We start from the raw sequence: 19,391 nt of genomic DNA, 5'->3' as shown, positions 1-19,391 counted from the left end.
TACAGACCCCATTAGCACAGTGCAACAGTGGTGAGGCTTCCAAACCTACCCAGAGCTTTATCTGCCCCACGTTTAAATGAAACATGCAAACAAAAGGCCTCATTGCCTGCAGAGCCACTATACTCAGAAAAAAAAACCCAGGCCAAACAAGAAGAGCGAGGAAGAAAGAAGAGACTTGGAAGAAAAGGGAAGCTGAGAAAAGATAAAAAAGGGGCTGAGAGAAATGGAGTGGCGAGGGAAAGAAACAACGAGGGTCTGCATTGAATGCGAGACAGAAATCCCCTTTCTGTGCCCCGGCTAGCTATTGTTTGGCTGTGTGGCTCACAAAGTCCATTAGTAGCAAACAGCAGGTTTGGATGAAAATTTAATGAAGGCTTTAATCATTATGAAAGGCCGGGAATATTACCGTACTCTCTGTGTCTTTCTCCGTTTTTTACACACACTGCTTCCAGCTGGATCAATGACACATACGCACACACAAACACACACATACACACACACACTCACACACACAGAGATGCACACTCAAGGTGTAAGACCATTAACACCAGGAGGGATGCGAGCAAGTGGCCAAAGACACAAAATGGGTCACAAAACGATAAATATCTAGAAATAGAAAGTAGAGGGTCTCTTATGGAAGTGCAGGCCATGAGCTAAACATCACACACACACACACACACACACACACAGAGAGATCACATGCACGGAGTGTACGTTGAGTTTGAAAGATGTAGTTGTTTGTCTGTGGCTAGTGTTGTTCTACTTAGGCTAGATGAATGGAGAGTCTTATAATAGGTCAGTGTTAGGATGTGTGTGCTGTTAAAGCCTCTGGGGGCGGGATTGCCTGTGCATGTGTATTTCTTTATGTTTCTGTGACACGGGTGCACTCATTTAAAGCTATGATTGCATTTGGTTGCAGCCAGGTGTGTGTGTGTGTGTGTGTGCGCGTTGCCCTCTAATAAATGACTAACCATGATGTCCCCCATGGCCTGGTCCAACCATACTCTGCTGCTCTCCATTCATCTCCTGTCCTACTTCACTGGCCACCTGCTACCTCCTGAGACACACTTATTCTCAGACACACCAGTGTATCAAACACACACACACACACACACATACGCAAAGTATTAGTTACCGTCTTTAGTAATTTCTTTAGAAACAACAGGGAGGGGATAAGAATGCCATGACACCGCGTGTGCATATGTTTGCCTGATTGTGTGCACGCACTGGGTGAGATGCCACTGGACGAGATACTTGCACTGAAGTGTGTGCGAGTGTAATTACGTGGGAGAAAAAGGAGCATCACGGGGAGGCATGGGGTCAAAGGAAGTGTCATGGCCAAAGCCTGAGGGAGCACACACAAACCCATATGTACACCTGTGCACTCACATATGGGCCTTTCCTCTGGAGCCATCATTTAACCCCTTGTGGCCTCTGAGTCACAGTGCAAGGCCTGGTGATAATCTTTTAGCCCAACTGTAAGAAACGGACAGCAGACGGATCGACGGGTGGAAAATCAGACTCTCAGACACACTAATAGAGAGAGCGATCAGCAGAAACAAAAGAAAATTTTGGGTGAATTTAAAGGATAAGAATTGTCGCTAAATGGGGCACAGATGTTCCTCACGGCCCCTGGAGTGGTGCCCCCTCCTCTGCCCTGGACTTTTACCAGACACTCACAGCCTCATTCCTCCTCTCCTCTCCACTTCTCACCGCCTCTCCCCTTATCTCCTCTTCTCTCGCCGTCTCACTGCCTGGCAGCTTTGACTGTAAGTGGCTCACACATTAAGTGCCAGCTGAGCTCAGTCTCTGGACCCGTCTGTTGACCCTCTGCTACCCAGTTACAGCTACCCGTCACTGGGACTCTGTGGCCTCTGAGATGTTTTGTGTTTCCTTTTTTTGTTGTTTGTTTGGACCCCACAGCTCCCAGATGAATGCAGTGAAATTCCAACATCTAAGCCAGAGATGGGCAACTTTAATCAGAGTAGGGGCCACAAATATGTGATTGTCTGACCCAAGGGCCACATTATCAATATTGATGTCAACATTTAGCACAATAACTGATCTGAGCATTAATACAGGAAACAAACAACAAAGGGTTTTGTGTATTTTTGGAGTCTCTTTATGTATTTTTGTTATCATTTTCTATATTTTCCTCTCATTTTGTGTATTTTTACATAGTTTGATGTGTTTTTATTGTCATTGTAAATTTGTGGCATCATTGTTGTATGCTTTTTATTATCATTTTATGTATTTTTGTCATCATTTTGAGAGTTTTTGTTATCATTTTGTATTTTTTGAAACAGTTTTGTGTATTTTTGTTGTCATTTTCAATACTTTTCCATGTGTTTTTGTTGTCATTTTAAATTTTTGGAATAATTTTTTGTCTGATGTTTTTTTTGTCATTTTATGTATTTTTGTTGTCAGTTAGTTTGTGTGCTTTTGGAGTAATTTTGTTTATTTAATTTGCGGGCTTTACATAATTTCCCATGTCTGATCAAAGCCTTTTTTTAAGTACAATAGTCAAATGTCTTTGTTCATTTGGTTTTTGATTTGATCGTCACTCATTGCTATTGAGAAATAGCCATAGTTGAACTATAGTTTCAACCTCAGACGTGTCCTAATTCTTGCAATTTTGTCATCCAGTCAGACGTCAATAATTCACCAACAATGTCCAGACAATTACTGTGTTTGCTTTTGAAAGACAGAACACACAATATTTCTGCACTGAGCTTGATTGTGTGTCCTTGACTCACAATGCAGGGGGTCATGGAACTGCGGTGTTTGTATTGTTTCATTGAGCTCGGGTGCACCTCTGAGGTCAGAGCCTTTGACACTACACTTTATAGACTTGATTTGGACACACGTGCTGGGCTACAAGGGACATAATCATGTGCCCACAGAATCATGCACACACGCTCCCCCTTACTAAACACACACACGCACACTAGTTACTGGTGAGTTGGTTTATGACTGTGGCTGGCAACCTTGAGGTCAACAATAAGGGTGGTTTATGGCTGATCATAGTTGCTGTTCCAAGCATTGGATTCCATACTGAAAATGTCAGCTCGGTGACAGATGTCAGAGAAAACACGCTCACGGACACAAGCTCACACATCTATACACCGCACTTCATCTATTTTCAAGGCATGGAGGGAACCCCGGGTTTGCTTTTAGAGAGCACTGAGGCATTTTATAGGACAGCACTTAGTCGAGGCCATTGTGCCACACAAGCACACAGTGGCCGGAGCTCCCTCACGCCTCTGTACACTCCAATGGGTGACAATGGGAAGGGCGGATACATTCTGCTAAGAAGAAGAAGGAGAGAGAGAATAAAAGGGAGGCAGAAAAAAAGAGCCGAAGAAGTGGAGGGATCGAGGCAGTCTCTCGTTCATCCGTCCATCAGTCCACACAACCACCCCTCCCTACCCCCCACCCTTTTCACTTTGCCTAATCCTTTTTCTTCTAAGCTATCTGGGGGGTTATGGCAAACACACACACAAACACACACACACACACACACACACACACACACACACACACACACACACACACACACACACACACACACACACACATTATGCTGACACACAATAAACATCAACAATGGCACATAAGACCTTTGCAAGTCATCACATGAACCTCTAATTTTTAAGCACAGATCCCTAAGGGGAATTTGTGGACGACAACACTCAACACTCACACATGCTCTCTCTCACATACACACACGCACACACACGCACACTAACACACACACACACACACACACACACACACACATGCATCACCAGCAGGTTCACAGCCCTAGCGTGGGAGCGAGCTGTATGTCTTTATGTGATTTCTGTCCTTTTGTTGGTAATTAGTTAGTTAGTATAAATTTACACCAAGTGCAGCCGGACTCTCACAGCATTTGTTTGTTTAAAGAGAAAGGGAATTAAAAAGGGAGGGGGAAGAGAAGCCGCAGAAGATGAAAAGTTCAGAGAAACACAGCAAGGCAAACCCATTTTTCCTTTTAACCAGTTAAAGAGCTTAAAATACTTTGTCAGTGCTCACCGAAGAGCAGCTAACGTCATGCTTATGAGACTAACTCCACCAATACAAAGATTCTGTGATCGACGCGGGGAAGGAAAACCTAACTTTTCCATAAAGACCACGACTAATGGAAGAGTGGAACTCACTTTAACAATTCAATAAGTTAATCTTTTGTATTGCTTGGTTTTCATTCAAGTGTCCTTCCTGTTTGTAGAATGTCATTGTATCATTTGACTTCATATATTTAGTTGTGGAAGTTGGAAAGTGAGAGAAAATCATCACGACATAGCTCACTGTTCAAAACAAGTAAATTCATCCTTTTTTTTACTCCTCGCTTTGAGGCATGAGAAACAGGCGATATCATGGGGCGAACCTGAGGGACTATTGTGAGGTCGGCCATTGTTGGCTTGATGAAAAGCGCATTCAAGTCACTTTCTTATTGAATTGTTTTCCGTCTGCTTTTCAACGTCGCATTCTCTCGCCAGCCTTGCATGAGACAATCGGTGGGGATGAAACTTCTTTCTGCCATTCTTCTCAGCCCAGATGACTGATATTAAGGAGAATAATAGTAGGCATGTGTGTGTGACTCTCTCTCACTGTGTGTGTGTGTGTGTGTGTGTGTTTTGAAAAAGCAGTGGCCCAGCTTTTGTACAATACATGAGCATAAAGAAGCTTAGACAGAAGAGAAAGGTTCCTGTGGTTTTCCTGAAGGTGTGTGTGTGTGTGTGCACGTGTTTGTGTGTGCGTCTCTGACCATGTGTGTTATTGCCCCCCCGGCATGACATTAAGTTAAGGATAAAAGCTAGAGGTTCATGAATCAGCCAGGGCTGCCTTAGCTTAGCTGCTGTGACCTACTCACAGTTTGACTGTCCTACTGAACAAATGCATAAAAGTGCACGTGTGTTTGTGCATTCACGTTGATGTCCAGTTGGTGTGCGATTGAGTTTTGGCTGTGGTTGTATGTTACACACAGAGATCTCCAATCACCTACTCCCAGTATTAGACGGACTCTGGTGTTTTCCTCTCTGCCTTTTGGTTTTATTCAGCATCATGTCCCATCAGAATATTCTTGGAATCTATGATTTATCTATTTAGTGTTCTCATAAAGTTTCTTCATTATTAAATCCCATTGTTTTCCCTCCTTTAACTTTCTTGGTCTTCTCTGACATCCCCATGGAGAGTCACAAAAATGTTTTTACACTACGAAAATAGCTGCAATATTAATGAGTTTTGAACAGACTTGCCAATTTTCATTTGTCCCTTATTTTTTTTTTTTTTTTTTTTTTTTAAGGAACAAAATGTCACAAGTTTTAATCGAGGCAGCCAGAGCACTCTGAGAAAAACAGCAGAACTCAGAACTTTGACGTAAAGCTTAAGCGTTCCAACATTTTACTTTGTAAGAAGATTTGTAAAGTTAGTCAGATAGCTTCAAAAATATCCCATTAAGTAGTTCATGGACATACCAGTTGTGACATTGCGAGTAGGTGGAAGTCACATTTTTTTGCCCTTGCAAAAAAATATATGAAAAGCAATTACTGTGCTTGAAGGTTTTTCAGAATATCTGCAAATTTACAGTGTGTGTGTGTGTGTGTGTGTGTGTGTGTGTGTTTACTCAAATATCTTTAAATAAGCAAGATTTAACATACAGTATGTAATGTAGTTGTGACCTTTATTGTTTGGGGTCATAGCCTCAGATGTTTTACAACTAGTTGCATTTAAAATATTGATTTAAGTAATTAAAGCATAAATAAAAGCTCCTCCAGTGGCTTAGTTTAAATACAGCATCCCACTAGAAACGCTCTTTATGGACAGATTATTGTGGTTGACAGTGGACTTCCCTAGATTCTATGTGAGGTCTGTGATATACTGTATAGCTTATTTGATGTTATTATAAACAAGAAAAGACAGACAACAACATACATATGTACATACATGGGGGAATTTGCCTCAAATGTCAACTACAGCATGTAAATATAAATCTGTCAAAGAGGCTACCCTCCCAACAATTCAGTTTCCTATAATCCATGTAGGCTTGCGCACAAAGTAGCACAATCTGCTTTCTGCAATTTTACATCTCAGCTCAGCTGCACGTGAGAGCATCAGAAGCTGTAGTCCCTTCTCAACCATGTCAGCAGCGTCCAGGGCCGGATTTAAGACCCGACATGGATGTAACTGGCTTTAACAGCCAGATTGGAGGTGTGGGATTGGTGTTTATCACTGAGCCGTAGTAGTTAAAATCCCTGCTACATGCACACAAACAAACCCCACACACAGCACTACAGTGTAATGGGGTTTAAACATGATGGTGGTATGACCAGTTCAAATCATTAGTAACGTTCAGTGATGCGTTGGAGAATAGCAAAAGGCAACATGGCAACTACACCTTTAACATTATTATTATTAAGTGACGTGACATTAATGAAAATCCTAAATGTTTTTGCGATTTCATGTTTTGAGGTTGAATGTTTTTGCTTTGCATTTGAAAATCATATCTTTACTTCACACCAGTTCTAACTAAACACTGTTTGGAGCTGTTGAAATGTAGTGAATTGTTGTTGACATAATTTTAGAAGCAAGAGCATTCAGATAGCACAAACCTCAGCCAAACGCCAAACCATACACTGAATAATCATGATTTGGCTATTAAGAAATATCTATCCCCATTAATAACAATACAGTATGTCCACATGTATGGGCAGACCCATATTTAGAAAAATCATAGATGAAATGTGAAATCCCCATCTGATTCAAATGAAATTTGATGGGGTAATTAAGGAACCAAAACCACATAACTAACTCAATTTTCATAAAGATCAGTCAATTTTGAACGGAGATTTTGCCAGTGATGAGAAATTGGGATTTTCTCATTTGAAACTGATCAACAATCAGTATATTGATCTGGGTCCTCTCCAAAATGTAATGGAATCATCCATGGCATAAGGTCTATTTTTTATTAAAAAATAAATAAATAAAATGTATTAAGCACTTTTAATGCAATCCTGCTAAAGACAAACACATAAATGAATAAACTCTGGTGAATATATTCCCTCCGCCAAAGAGAAAGCATGAAGCTACTATGAACAGTACGCTAGGTTTGATAAGGTTTGTATGGTTGCCACTGAGAAATAAAGGTGTTCTTGTAAAGTGCCGCATTGAGCCAGTCTGTTGGTCTGTCAGTGTGTCAGTCTTTGAAGCTACAGGGTCTTTATTAATTAACCCCTGACTGGCTGGTCAGAGGGCAGCTCCTGCAGATGAAGTGCTGGTGTCTGTGTTGTCAGCCTTGGGGGTCGTGCCCCAAGCCCACAGCGTGACCCCGGCCATATTTGAGCCAGATGTTTGTAGACAGGCATCTCCACCAGTCCTCACTCAACACCCTCAGCGCTCCCCTCCTCACTGCATTCTTCTCCTTTATGACCAGCTGAGCGCAGTCATCACCAGGCTCTGGTGTTGGCGCTGCGATGTTGCTTTGGAGAGATCGTCCAGTGTTACTCTGTCGTTTTCCCTGCTCTCTTGTTGTTGTTTTTTCCAGACATTTCTCTTTAGTACTCATTCTCCCTCTGGGAGCCCTCTATCCATTCACATCTCCCTTTCCCTCCCCTCCCTTCTTGTTTGGCCCACTGCCCCTTTCCGCTTCGCTCAAGGGAAAGAGTGCTGCATGTGTGTTGCCTGGCAGCTTGCCCACTCATATCCCCTTGTTTTATTTTATCTTTTACCCCTTCTCATCTCTTGCTTTCCCTTCCTATATGTTTCATCTCCTCCACCTTTCTCCTATTCCTCCTCCCTTTGTCCCTGTCACTCTCTCCACCTGCTTCTAATCACTCCCTCTCCATCTCTTTCACTGTCTGCCTGAAATCACACTCCGCTCCCTGTCTCTCTCCTTCCCTCCCTCTCCCTGCATCTCCTTCTCGGCTGGGCTCAGGAGCAGTGAACAGGTGTTGTCTCCTTTTGATTTGGGTGCGCTCGGATTAATGCTGTCAGCTCAGCTGTTAAAACAACTGCCACCGCCAGATGCCAGTCAGTTTGGGGCTGGAGTTGTCACCTACACACAAGCTCACACTCAAACCCACACACACACTTATAGACCCATCCAAACACATGCACTCTGATGCACATAGCGTACATCACACACACATTCATACACACTAACATTTGGCCTCCTGGCTCAATGTATCACTGACAAAGCAAATCAGCTGTTGTATGCCAGTCTTGTCAATAACCCAGGTGTGTGTTTCTGCAGCCGTTCCAAAACATCACATCTGTGGGTATAAACGTCATCTCTTGTATGACATCAGACTCTATTGATTATTATTGCAACATACCAGTTTTTGTGTTTGAATTTTTCAATTTTGTATTGTTTTTTTTTTTATTATTATTATTTTGGGACCAAAAAAGTGATTAAAAGAAGTACTTGCTGATAAAATGTTTTCATTTGCACATTTCTTTAGCTGAAAAATGATAGTTTAGCCTTTTCATCATCTAGCTGTTCTTATAATCCCACAGACTACTACTAAGCAGCGACGTTAAATACCTAATTGCTACCTCAGTAGATTTTTTTCCCAGGGATACATTACCAAATTAATAATAAAAGTGACATCAGAGTTGTGACTGTACCTGTGATCCGGTCAACCTGATTGGTTGCAGACTATGTTTTTTTGTCCAAAAACATTTACAACACTACATTGAGGTGTCGACATAAAAATTCAAAATTAAGATATTAACACAAGCAACAGCTTGGTACAGGTCACCCTGCGATAGACTGCCACATTGTGCACGAGTTTAATACAATTGCATTTGATCAGATGAAATTTAATGTAGATTTGAACGAATGAACAGAGCAGACTTACTTGTAAACTCCATGTGCGGTGTTTCAAATTGAGTAATTACTAACCACCTCATTTCTATGGTAACACATGTTTTTAGACCTCTCCACTTAAACTTTTTTCCCCCTCCATTCACTTCACCCCTTGTTTTTTTCACTCCCTCTCCCTCACTTGTTCCTTTCTCTTTTTCCAAACTTTTCATCTTCGAACGTCATTATAGTTACCACACACACTGCGCTTTCCACTCCCACAGCCCATTTTGCCTGACAGTTTAAATTTAGAATGTGAATTTGTATTGGATTTTTGCGAGTAAATTGAAGATTAACTGTGGCTATCATTGATTAGCAGTGGATAAGGGCTGTGTAACGGAGTTGCATAGGAATGCATCATTTTCCAGTCATTCTGTCTGTTTGTGATGTGTGTCAGTTGTTGGGCTCTGGGCCCTGGATTGTGGAAGCTGTTGAGTCAACTCAAGCCTCTTGGAAGAGGAATTAAACATATATAAGGAAACCTTCAACCAAGTCCAATTACCTTCACAAATCTGGTGGTTAAACCTTTTTCTTTATCTACATCTGAAAAGTACGAAGGAAAACAGAAAATTCCATCCATGATGGAATTTCTTTTGCTCACACGCTTCCTTTAAAAAACTCTTCTTTCATCTTTTTTATCTTAACCAACTCAAGTTTGTTTGATTGCTTCACACTTCATGCAGTACACTGGACACTTGTTTGTGTGCTGAATATGACATACCAAACATACGCGTACTTTCTAACATTGAGCTCTCTGTAATTCCTCCCTGGCTACACACCATCATATCAGTTTACCAAACAAGAACACAGACGAATTGCAGAACTCTCACTGTACTGCAGATCATGCCCTCCTCATCCTTTTTTGTTGGTTTGCTGAATTACACTAACAAGGTTATTATGAAGGTTATCCTAGCAGACTGTAGTCTCTAGGCTCCGCCAAGCCAAACGTTATTAAGACAATTAGCCTCCTCAAAGAGTCATGGAAGCCACGGTTAAGCAGTGTTGGTGGCGTTGATGGAGGAGGAGGACTCAGGCTTAACTGTGTTTCTTAAGAGTTATCATATTGTCTTTCAAGGACATGAATGATCAGAATAACGTAGTATTGATTCAATAAAATTGCATAAAGCACAGTATTCTAAAAGCTGATTTAATAAAGACTAATCTTTAGTTAGTTAAAGTCTCAGATATGCCACAGCCTAATGTGTATTTTCAGAAGATATGCTAATCACATTTAGGCTTGTAATATATAGAGCAGATTGAGCTCATGAGCAAAGACTTATCCCAAATCAGTGTATCTAAAATAGTAAGTGGCCTTGTTAGAACGGATTTAAAGCTGAAGATATGAATCAGCTGTTTACTCAGTGCAGGTTTTGACTGGCAGATCTTCATGGTTAATAGATCACAAATACTGCTTCTAATGATAGATGTTATGGATATTGTGTGAAGGAAAATAAATATTTAGAAAAAAAGAAAATCTGTCACAAGATATCATCTTTAATCAAAATGTTAAGTTCCTCCTAGAAATGTAAATACCAATATCATTATTGACTTCACTTTAGAGTCAGAATCTTGTTGTCCCCATCATCCTGTTTGCATTGTGCAGCGATGCCAAAAGTAGCCAGAAAAAATGTAATAATAACCTGTCACCAAGTTGGATTATTAAATTGATCTGAGTCTTCGTCTTCTTGTCTGTTTGCCACAGATGGCTAAATGATCTAAATGTGACCCACTAGCAGCTTCACCCGTTATTGACGAGACACATCGCAGCAGAAAAACTTTTCTTCTTCCTCTGAAAATGAGGCGATCTTGCCAGGAAAACTTTGAAGAAGGAACATTTTTAAAAAGCAGAGACACAAATTGGAGCCCAGTGACTCGTACTGCTCAGGTCAGGCAGACAAACACTGGCAAAGCACTGAGCAAACAACTACAATCACACACATGCTAGTCAGCAGAGCATTCCAATGTTGTTTGGAATGTTTTTGCCATTGGTCTAATGGTTCTCACATGTTTGTCGCCCTATCTTTGTGCAGCGCGCAGGACAATGCGAGCGATTCTTAGGACTTCACAACAGGCTGTCTCTCAATCTGATCAATGCACAGATGGAACAAACATTCACACACAGTAAGGAAAGACAAAAATGAAGCTGAGACTGATATCGAGACTCAAATAGACATACAAACAGAGGAAGGATTGAGTGTGTGCCTGTGTATATCTGAACGCTTGTCAACAATATTCGCATTAACTGAAATAGGCGGCTCTCGCCTCCGCTGTCCGGAAAGGCAAAGCAACTCCAAAGCTAAGCCAACTGTCAATCAAGTAGCTAACACAGGGCCAAAACTATGATAGCATCAGAAATAATAGTCTTTTACCCATCAGTGTCCCATGCATAAACACGCAGGGGTGCATGCACATAGACAAACACAGAGAGGGTTAAAGTCACAGATCAGTGCTGTTTGAATAGGCTTCCAACATGCAAAGCAGTATTAGTGTGTCAGGAGTGCCTTGCTTTTCCCTCTGTCTCTCCGTCATTGCTTTGACAGGCAGATGAAAAATGCCATGACTTGCAAGAGAGTGTGTGTGTGTGTATGTGTGTGTTGTGTGTGTGTGTGTGTGTGTGTGTGTGTGTGTGTGTGCGTGTGTGTGTGTGCGTGTGTGTGTGTGCGGTGTGTGTGGTGTGTGTGTGTGTGTGTGTGTGTGTGTGTGTGTGTGTGTGTGTGTGTGTGTGTGTGTGTGTGTGTGTGTGTGTGTGTGTGTGTGTGTGTGTGTGTGTGTGTGGTGTGTGTGTGTGTTGTGCACTCTCCCCTTGTCTTTCTCTCTCGTAGTTAATGCGTGGGTCCATTCCCCTTCTATACATGGCAGACCCAATGCACAATGTCTTCTTTTGTTGTCACGTTAAAGTGATGCAATAAAGCTGTGCAGTGACAAGGACGGCCCGGGGCTGCCGCAGTGACAGAGACTTTGTGTGCGTGTGCGTGTGTGTGTGTGTGTGTGTAGAGTGGAGACAAGAGCACTGAAGAGGGGTTATTGCCACGAGACAGATTGCAAGTGTCATTTTCCATTACAGCTGCTTGAGCCACTGTGTATGACACACAAACGCACGTACGTACACACGCTGATAGACATGCTGTGGCCCACTTTAATACAACGCTTATGACAAGGAGGGATCTACGTGCACAAATAGTGGACGGGCCCAGACTATTTAACCCTCTTTTCACCGTGACTCCAGATTTATCAAATCAGACCATCAGATTCATTTCATGAATTGATTCAGAAATCCTTCTATAAACAAAAGATCACAGGTGTTTATATAGGTTTGGAACAGGGAGGGGAAGGCTTTGTAATTACAATGACATGTTCTAAAATTAATTTAAGGTTATTGACGCTTGCCGAAAACTTTAAACAATCTTGAATCCGCTGATGCGAAGCATCCAAACGAGGCGCGACACAAAGCCTCAATCAAAACTGTAATATCTCTTTGAAGTATAATATCTATAATATAATATCTCCCATGAAGCTGTGTTTGTTAACCTGGCAATTAGCTGGTATTATTAGGTGGTTATCAGCTGACATTTGGTTACTGCAGCTCATGAAGAATGTGGTAGTAAAATGAAAACAGGATCTGGGCTTGTAGCTTGTCCTTATTAAGGTGCAGTGGCAGCAGCGATTGGGGCCTGAGGCCGAATTAGTCCACAGTGGATTCAAATGTCTAGATGGTATCAAACAGTATTTAATGATAATGAGGGTCACTGAGGCAATTGTAGAAACGGTTGTGTAAATTTGTGTGTGTGTTTGTGTGTAAGTACTCTTTCTCTGTCTCGCACTAAAAATGCAGTTATAAGATAGCATCTCTTATTTCCCCAGCTAGGCACAAAAACAACATGTAGAAGAGAGGAGAGAGGGAGAAAAACAACAGCAACAACACATGGGCAAAACCAAACAACAAGGAAAGTTTTTATGCGACTTTCTCGAATGTCGCTCCAGATTTTGCCCTTCATCGTTCTTTCACAATGTCGCGCCCTCTCCGCTGCTATTTCTGAATGCCAGTGTGTGGATCTGGCTTGCTGAGATTTCATGCCAGTGTAAAAATTGGCTGAGGGTTTGGTTCAAATCAAATTGGACATAAGCACCCACAACACCATCTGTTAGGGAAAGGCAGTGGAGTGAAGGGCAGAACTCTGCATTCAGATAAATGGATTTTCAATTTATTAAATTGTTGACTGACACCTTGGAAAATTTTGCTATATGTGTTGCTGACTATTCTTAGAACATCAGATTTACCAGAAGCATGTTGCTATGCATTTACACAATCCTAATATTAGAAGGGAAGAAAAGTGACATGAATGCATCTTTTGTTTTGAGTAAGTTATGTATTTACTTTTTTTTTTTTTGCAGAACATTTCCATTCAAACCTGGTTTTTGTTTTGTTTTTTAACTCAACTATCTTAAGAATTAATTAAAAACTCGCATTTTAGTTTGTCTTAAGGAGTTTAAGTAATAATATATGAGTTTGGTGCATAACAGGTGTGTAGCTCCAGAATGGGACATGACTGTGATTGTCACAATACTTAAGGGAAAAGACCATATGTCCCTTGTCGTCTCACCTGAAAGCCTAACTTACGGTACTTTACAAGGTAAATAACACTTTTATTACTCTCTGAAGTTGATGTCTTGTTGTTCTGTGAATAAGCAGATGGCAAACGCTTGAAGTTTCCATGCTGTTGCTTGTGTCCCTTTAGCCCGCGTAGTGATCTGGGTGTTTATTAATAACTAAAGTTGGAGCAGCTTCTGAATGAGAAGTCACTGTGGACTAAGAAACCAATCAGGGACTGAGTACACACACACACATACTTCTGTATGTTTCTTTTTGCCACAGTCCTCTGCTTCATTGGGAGACGGCGAGTGTTGTGAAGGGGTTAGAAAGTAAGGTGCAGGAGAGCGAGAAGGAGGAGAGGGATTTTAATGTTTACACAGAGGCCTGTCCATTGCAGCAACTGTTGCCAAGCGCCGTTCTCCCAAACAACAAGCCAGTAATTGGTACTTTTAGCAACTAACCTTGCGGAGGTGGTGGTGTGAGGTGGACTTGGGACAAAAAGCTTTTTGATACATTTCCCTTTCTATCTCAATCTCCCATCTCAAACCGCTATACTGTATCTTGCCCCTGGTTTCTTCTCCTTCTTTTGACGAGAGATTGCCTATAATCTTGGCACAGGCTTCCTCGCTTTGGAATGATTGGACAGTCTTTAGAAGGAATCTATGAAAACGTGTCCAGACACATGGCCCAGCTCAACCAGACATAAATTGATCATCAAAATATCAACATCATCATTTCGTAATGGAGTATGTTGGCGCAGTCAGCAGGAGGGGATTAGCCAGACTGAAGAGCTACAGTATCAAGAGGGTGTAAATAAATGAGATTCCTTATTCCCAATTCTGCTTTTCTCTTTGAATATCTAGATAACATGGAACATCCAGTCAGAGGAAGGAAATTCTTCACGTCTCAGGTTTTATTTATCTTGTAATTATTCAAATAAAAATATTTTTTTTATATCACTCTGATTTGTATGGAGATTTACCTTCAAATGAAGTCGGGAAAATTTGCATCCCTCACACAGAAAAGTTTCCACGTTTATCACTTGCTTTAGAGGAAAATGAGTTAGTTCTTTGGAGTTTAACTGATTTGAACTAAAAACCAAAAAACTAGATCTTTTATCCTTATCTTTGATATACTCTTTAATTTAGTTAAGATAACCTCGTCATCATATTGCCATCGCTGATTTGTTGTAATCGGGTTACAGTGTAATCTTTAGATCACATGTGAACTCTTCTGCCTCTGTTCACCAGTAAATGCATGTGTTTCTTGCTTCCCACCACAGAAGTCAGCACACATTTGGGCTCCCTGCCTTTTCTCCACTGTTTCTCCATCCTGCCATCTCAATACTTCAGTGTTCAGGGTGGCAGTCTTAGACAAACTCAAGCAGTGCTTGTATAATTGCTTATTCAGTGTTGACCCCTACTCAGTTTGGGAGAAGGATGAAGAAGGAAAGGCGGGATGGGGGCAGTGGTGGTGGGTGCGAGGAGCTGCTAGAGCCTCCTTGTGGCTGCCAAGGCTTGAGTCAATGTGGAGCCTGTTTTTTCAGGAATATAAGCGCCGGCCACGGGTCCCCAGCCAGGGCCCTTTCCTGTGGGCCCTCCTCCTCCTCCCCGTCTTCATTTTGCTCCTTCATCCTCCACCCTCTCCTGAGTCCGGCTGGGCCTGGCGCTGGCACAGAGGCCCCTTTGTTGTGAACCCAAGGGCCCAGGCTCTCTGTCTCTTTTTCACTCTTTCTCTTTTTCCTTCCCTCTCACTCTCTCTCTTTCCAACCTCCACCCCTTCCCCCAACTCCCTCCTTTTTTTTCTCTAAAGGTCTCCAGTCTTTGCAAATATGAGATAATGGGAAAAATAGAGCTTTGGCTAGTAGTGACTCAGGGCAGAACGTCTGGTTGAAAAATAGAAAGTGAGATAGAGAGAGGAGTGAGCATGGTTAGCGAGGTAAACTAGATTGAGTTTAAGTGTCCTCCCATGTCCCCCCCCCATCTCTCTCTCTCTCTCTCTTTCTCGCTCTACATCTCTTCATCTCATCTCGTCTCTCCTGCGGCTTCTGAACCAAAAGCTCACTGTGGATTCAGAAACTGGACGTGGTATACACACACAGACACGTACACACGCACAAACACACACACACACACACACACATTGTCTATCTCGGCAGGTGGACGCAGTGGTTTTGGCTCGGCCGCAGGGCAGCAGCTTGACTCCGTTTGAGCCAATGAGCCAAAATAATAGCAGACGTTTCCAAAGTTATTGTCAGCGTTTTCTCCCCCTCCGATTTTCCCAGAAGCCCCTTCATCCGTGCGGTATCCAAATCAGAACATCACTCTCAGATGGATTTACCCACTTATGCATGAAAAATACTGCCATGACATTCACAGCTGTGTGGTACTGTACAGCCACAGCAAGAATATCTTATATGAAACCATTTATGGAAAAATACAACAATACATTTCTTGTTTAAATGTCCAACACAGTCAGATGTTTGATATTACATTTGTGTAAATGTCAAACAGCTTGAATAAGTTGCTGGAACAGGCTGGTACAGAATACCCACTTGGTGTTTTGTAATATTTTTACATCTTGAGTAAAAGGAGTAACTTCACTTCTTACTTTTTGGAAAACTTAAACCTGCTTTTTTTTTTTAAAGTGCGGATACCCTCCCTCACCCAGGCTCACAACACTTCACTTTAGAAAGTGGTACACGCCCCTGTGTGGGCAAGGCAACTACACCCACTTACGTCACACAATGCTCATATACTCAATGTCCCCCACGTCAGAGAAACAGGGAGCAGCGTCTCTGAATCGCATGGAAAGAGTTGTGCTGTCCTTTATTACATGAGTTTTGGCTGTAATTGTCTACAGGGAAATTGTTCCCATTATGATGTCAAGTGATTTTTATGAAAAACTTGAAAACATCTACAAACCATTAGATGGACATTTGGCTTCTACCCAAACAATTGACAGAAAATCTAATAAAATTACCTTTTTTTCTTTTGACACTTTTAAAACTTTTTATATTTGTAGAATGAAAGTCCTCAGGTGTTGGAGGTCCTCTTTTTACGGACGGTATGTTTTTACTGACTCTCGGACAATGGACCCAGTTAGTTTCTTACAGTGTTTGCTATAGCAAAAAATAACTTTTTAAAAATGACATAAGTAACCTGTTTTCCTGTTCTTATCGCTTTTGTTGTCTTTTCCCTTTTGTCTTGTCTTGTCCTCTTCGTTCTTGTCTCCTTGTCTCTTTTCTTTTCTTCTCTTCTTCCCCTTCAGCTCCTCCTGCCCATTTCCTCCCATTTTACCATTCGCTACACAATAAAAGAGCCCCTTGCTTTTATTAATAGTTAAAGTGGCCCCGTCCTGTCACTAGGGACAATGGCTGCAGCCCTGTTAATAAATAAAAATAATAACTAGGAGATGGAGACAGAGAGGGAGTGCAATGGAACGAGAACAGGCGACACTGCCATTTGTTGTTCCCTCTCACTTGTCAAAGCTCTTTGGCTTAAAAGCCTCTGTCATTGTTGAGGGAGAGGGAGGGCTGAAAGGCGGGGGGTGAGTGAGAGACGAGAGAGAAAAAGGGAGAGAGGGAGAGAGAGGGAGTGCCAGGGGCTAATAGCACCTGTTGGGGTGATGGGGAGACAGCTGTCAAACGTGTGGGGGGGGGGGGGGTATATGGGTCCATCTCAATCTTTCTTCTCCACCTTCTACACGATTCCTCTCACTCATCTGGTACTTTGTAGAGTATCCTACTGCAGGTCATCCTCTCACTTTAATGCCACTGATGGATTATTTCATTTTTGATTATTCCATATTTTTCCTCGTGATATCAGCAGAGTGTGAAAGCACACACACACACACACACACACACACACCCACACACACACACACACGCACAAAAACCCACACACACACACCACATTAACTGAGGTGCAGCATGAAGGACATGCTCTGCTGCTCTGTGTACGAGAGCTAAGCTTGTACATCTCCGTCGTCGTCTATGAAGGAGATCATTTGTCATTTTAATTCCTCAAAATCAGAAGGTGTTTTCTCATCTTACTGAGTGTTTGGAAAATACAGGAACATAGGCAACATGCTATGTTTTTTGTGTTAGGGATAATCTATAGAAGTCTCCCTCTCTCGCTCTTTCTGTCAAAGGCATTATTGTGTGTGTGTGTGTGTGTGTGTGTGTGTGTGTGTGTGTGTGTGTGTGTGTGTGTGTGTGTATAAGGCTGGCTCATACCAGCGAGAATAAGTCGTTTTCCTCCTAAATCATTATGGGGAAAATCATAATCCAGGGACAAACTAACTTTTCTTCCTGCTGTCAGCAAATACCAGTGAGCATACATCTGTATGTGCAGCCTTATATAGGAGCTCCAGTTTGTGTGTGTGTGTGTGTGTGTGTGTGTGTGTGTGTGTGTGTGTGTGTGTGTGTGTGTGTGTGTGTGTGCAATCCATGTTTGTGTTGGCGGAGAAGGCTATCCGGCCGCACACAAAGGGTAATACCTCTTCTCTCCTCCGTGAAGGCCTTGCATCCTAAATTCAGATAGCTCCCACTAAATAAAGCCCTGTTTTTTCTCCCCTGCTCTGAACTTTCTGTCATTTATCAGATCATTTATCCCATTCCCCCTTTGTTCCCGTAGGTTGACAGTGGCCTGAAATGTACATGTGTGTTTTGAGATTGACTTGCCCTGCGTGCTTGCTCTCCTGTGTGACATTTTCACCCACCCCTGTGTGTGTGTGTGCGTGTGTGTGTGTGTGTGTGTGTATTTCTCAGAGAATGACCACAGTCACTTTTAATTAGCGGTTTTGTTTGTGTGTGTGTGTGTGTGTGTGTGTGTGTGTGTGTGTGTGTGTGTGTGTGTGTGTGTGTGTGTGTGTGTGTGTGTAGTTCTGAGTGGAGTGTGTTAAAAACAAAGCTCTGGCTGATAATGTGTCCATTGTGGTGGGTGCATTAAGGCTCTCTTTGTCTCAGGGCCCACAGGGCTAATGATTCTCTAGCAGCAGGTGAGAGGGGAAAAAGCCTCTCTTTTTTTTCTGCCTCTCCTTCTCTCCTCCACTCGTCTCACCCTTTATCTTGTGTCGTCTCACACTCACAGCCGTTGCCGTCGTCTCCCTTTCGCTCACTTGTTTTTGTTTTTCAGATTTTCCCCTCTTTTCGATTATCAGCTTCTCTCCTTTCGTTGTTCCCTTCCTCGCTCTCTCTTGCTCTCTCCTGCTGATGTGGCCATTAGGCTGAGCTGCCGCTGCCTTTATTACAGCAAATGGACTTTAAATGAGCTTTATTGTCATGCTGGCCAGCCAAGTGAATCTCTCTCTCTCTCCCTCTCTCTCTCTTTCTCTGTCTCCCCCCCTCCCCATCCCCTTCCCCTCCACCCCTGAGCAGAGGCCACCAGTATTGAGAGGCTGTTGTCAAAGGACTGGAAGGATAAACTTTTGGCCATGGGCTCAGGGCACATCGGAGAAATTAAAGGTACGCCGCATGAAATCACAACCAGTCATAACTTGATTGACTAATAGCTTGACACACAATTGAGGGCACAGTTCATCATCTTAAATCAAATGAATAAAACATTTTTATTACTTTTAATGTTTTTGAACAAAATTACATTTTGTTCAAAAACTTTGCAGGTTCTAACATGAGCACTGAAAGAGCACAACACTCCGCCAAGCACTAAATCTCCTATTTGCCAGATATCAGCAGTTATCTGGAACATTGATTCTGATCATGGTACCATGATCCTTCACACTTTAAAGGCTTTGAATCAATTTCAATCCCCAATAATAACAACACAGTAAGTCCAAATTATTAATAAAAATTACAAATGCATTGAAATTGCGCAATTTGGATTCGATCGTGAAGAAACTCAGTGGGATAATTGAGGAATCACCCCGACATAACCGGTCAGTTACAAACCACATTTT

General features: G+C 42.1%; 1 protein-coding gene across 1 annotated transcript in view; it reads left to right on the top strand.

The window, feature by feature from the left end:
* sox5 (SRY-box transcription factor 5) overlaps positions 1-19,391 on the top strand; it is an 86,149-nt gene that overhangs the window by 19,563 nt on the left and 47,195 nt on the right. The window contains 1 exon segment of the mRNA XM_028448956.1: positions 18,853-18,939. Coding sequence (XP_028304757.1) covers positions 18,853-18,939 — 87 coding nt within the window.

This window comes from Gouania willdenowi, chromosome 6, assembly GCF_900634775.1.
Source record: "Gouania willdenowi chromosome 6, fGouWil2.1, whole genome shotgun sequence".
NCBI lineage: Eukaryota > Metazoa > Chordata > Actinopteri > Blenniiformes > Gobiesocidae > Gouania > Gouania willdenowi.
This window is presented reverse-complemented; position numbering and strand designations above follow the sequence as displayed.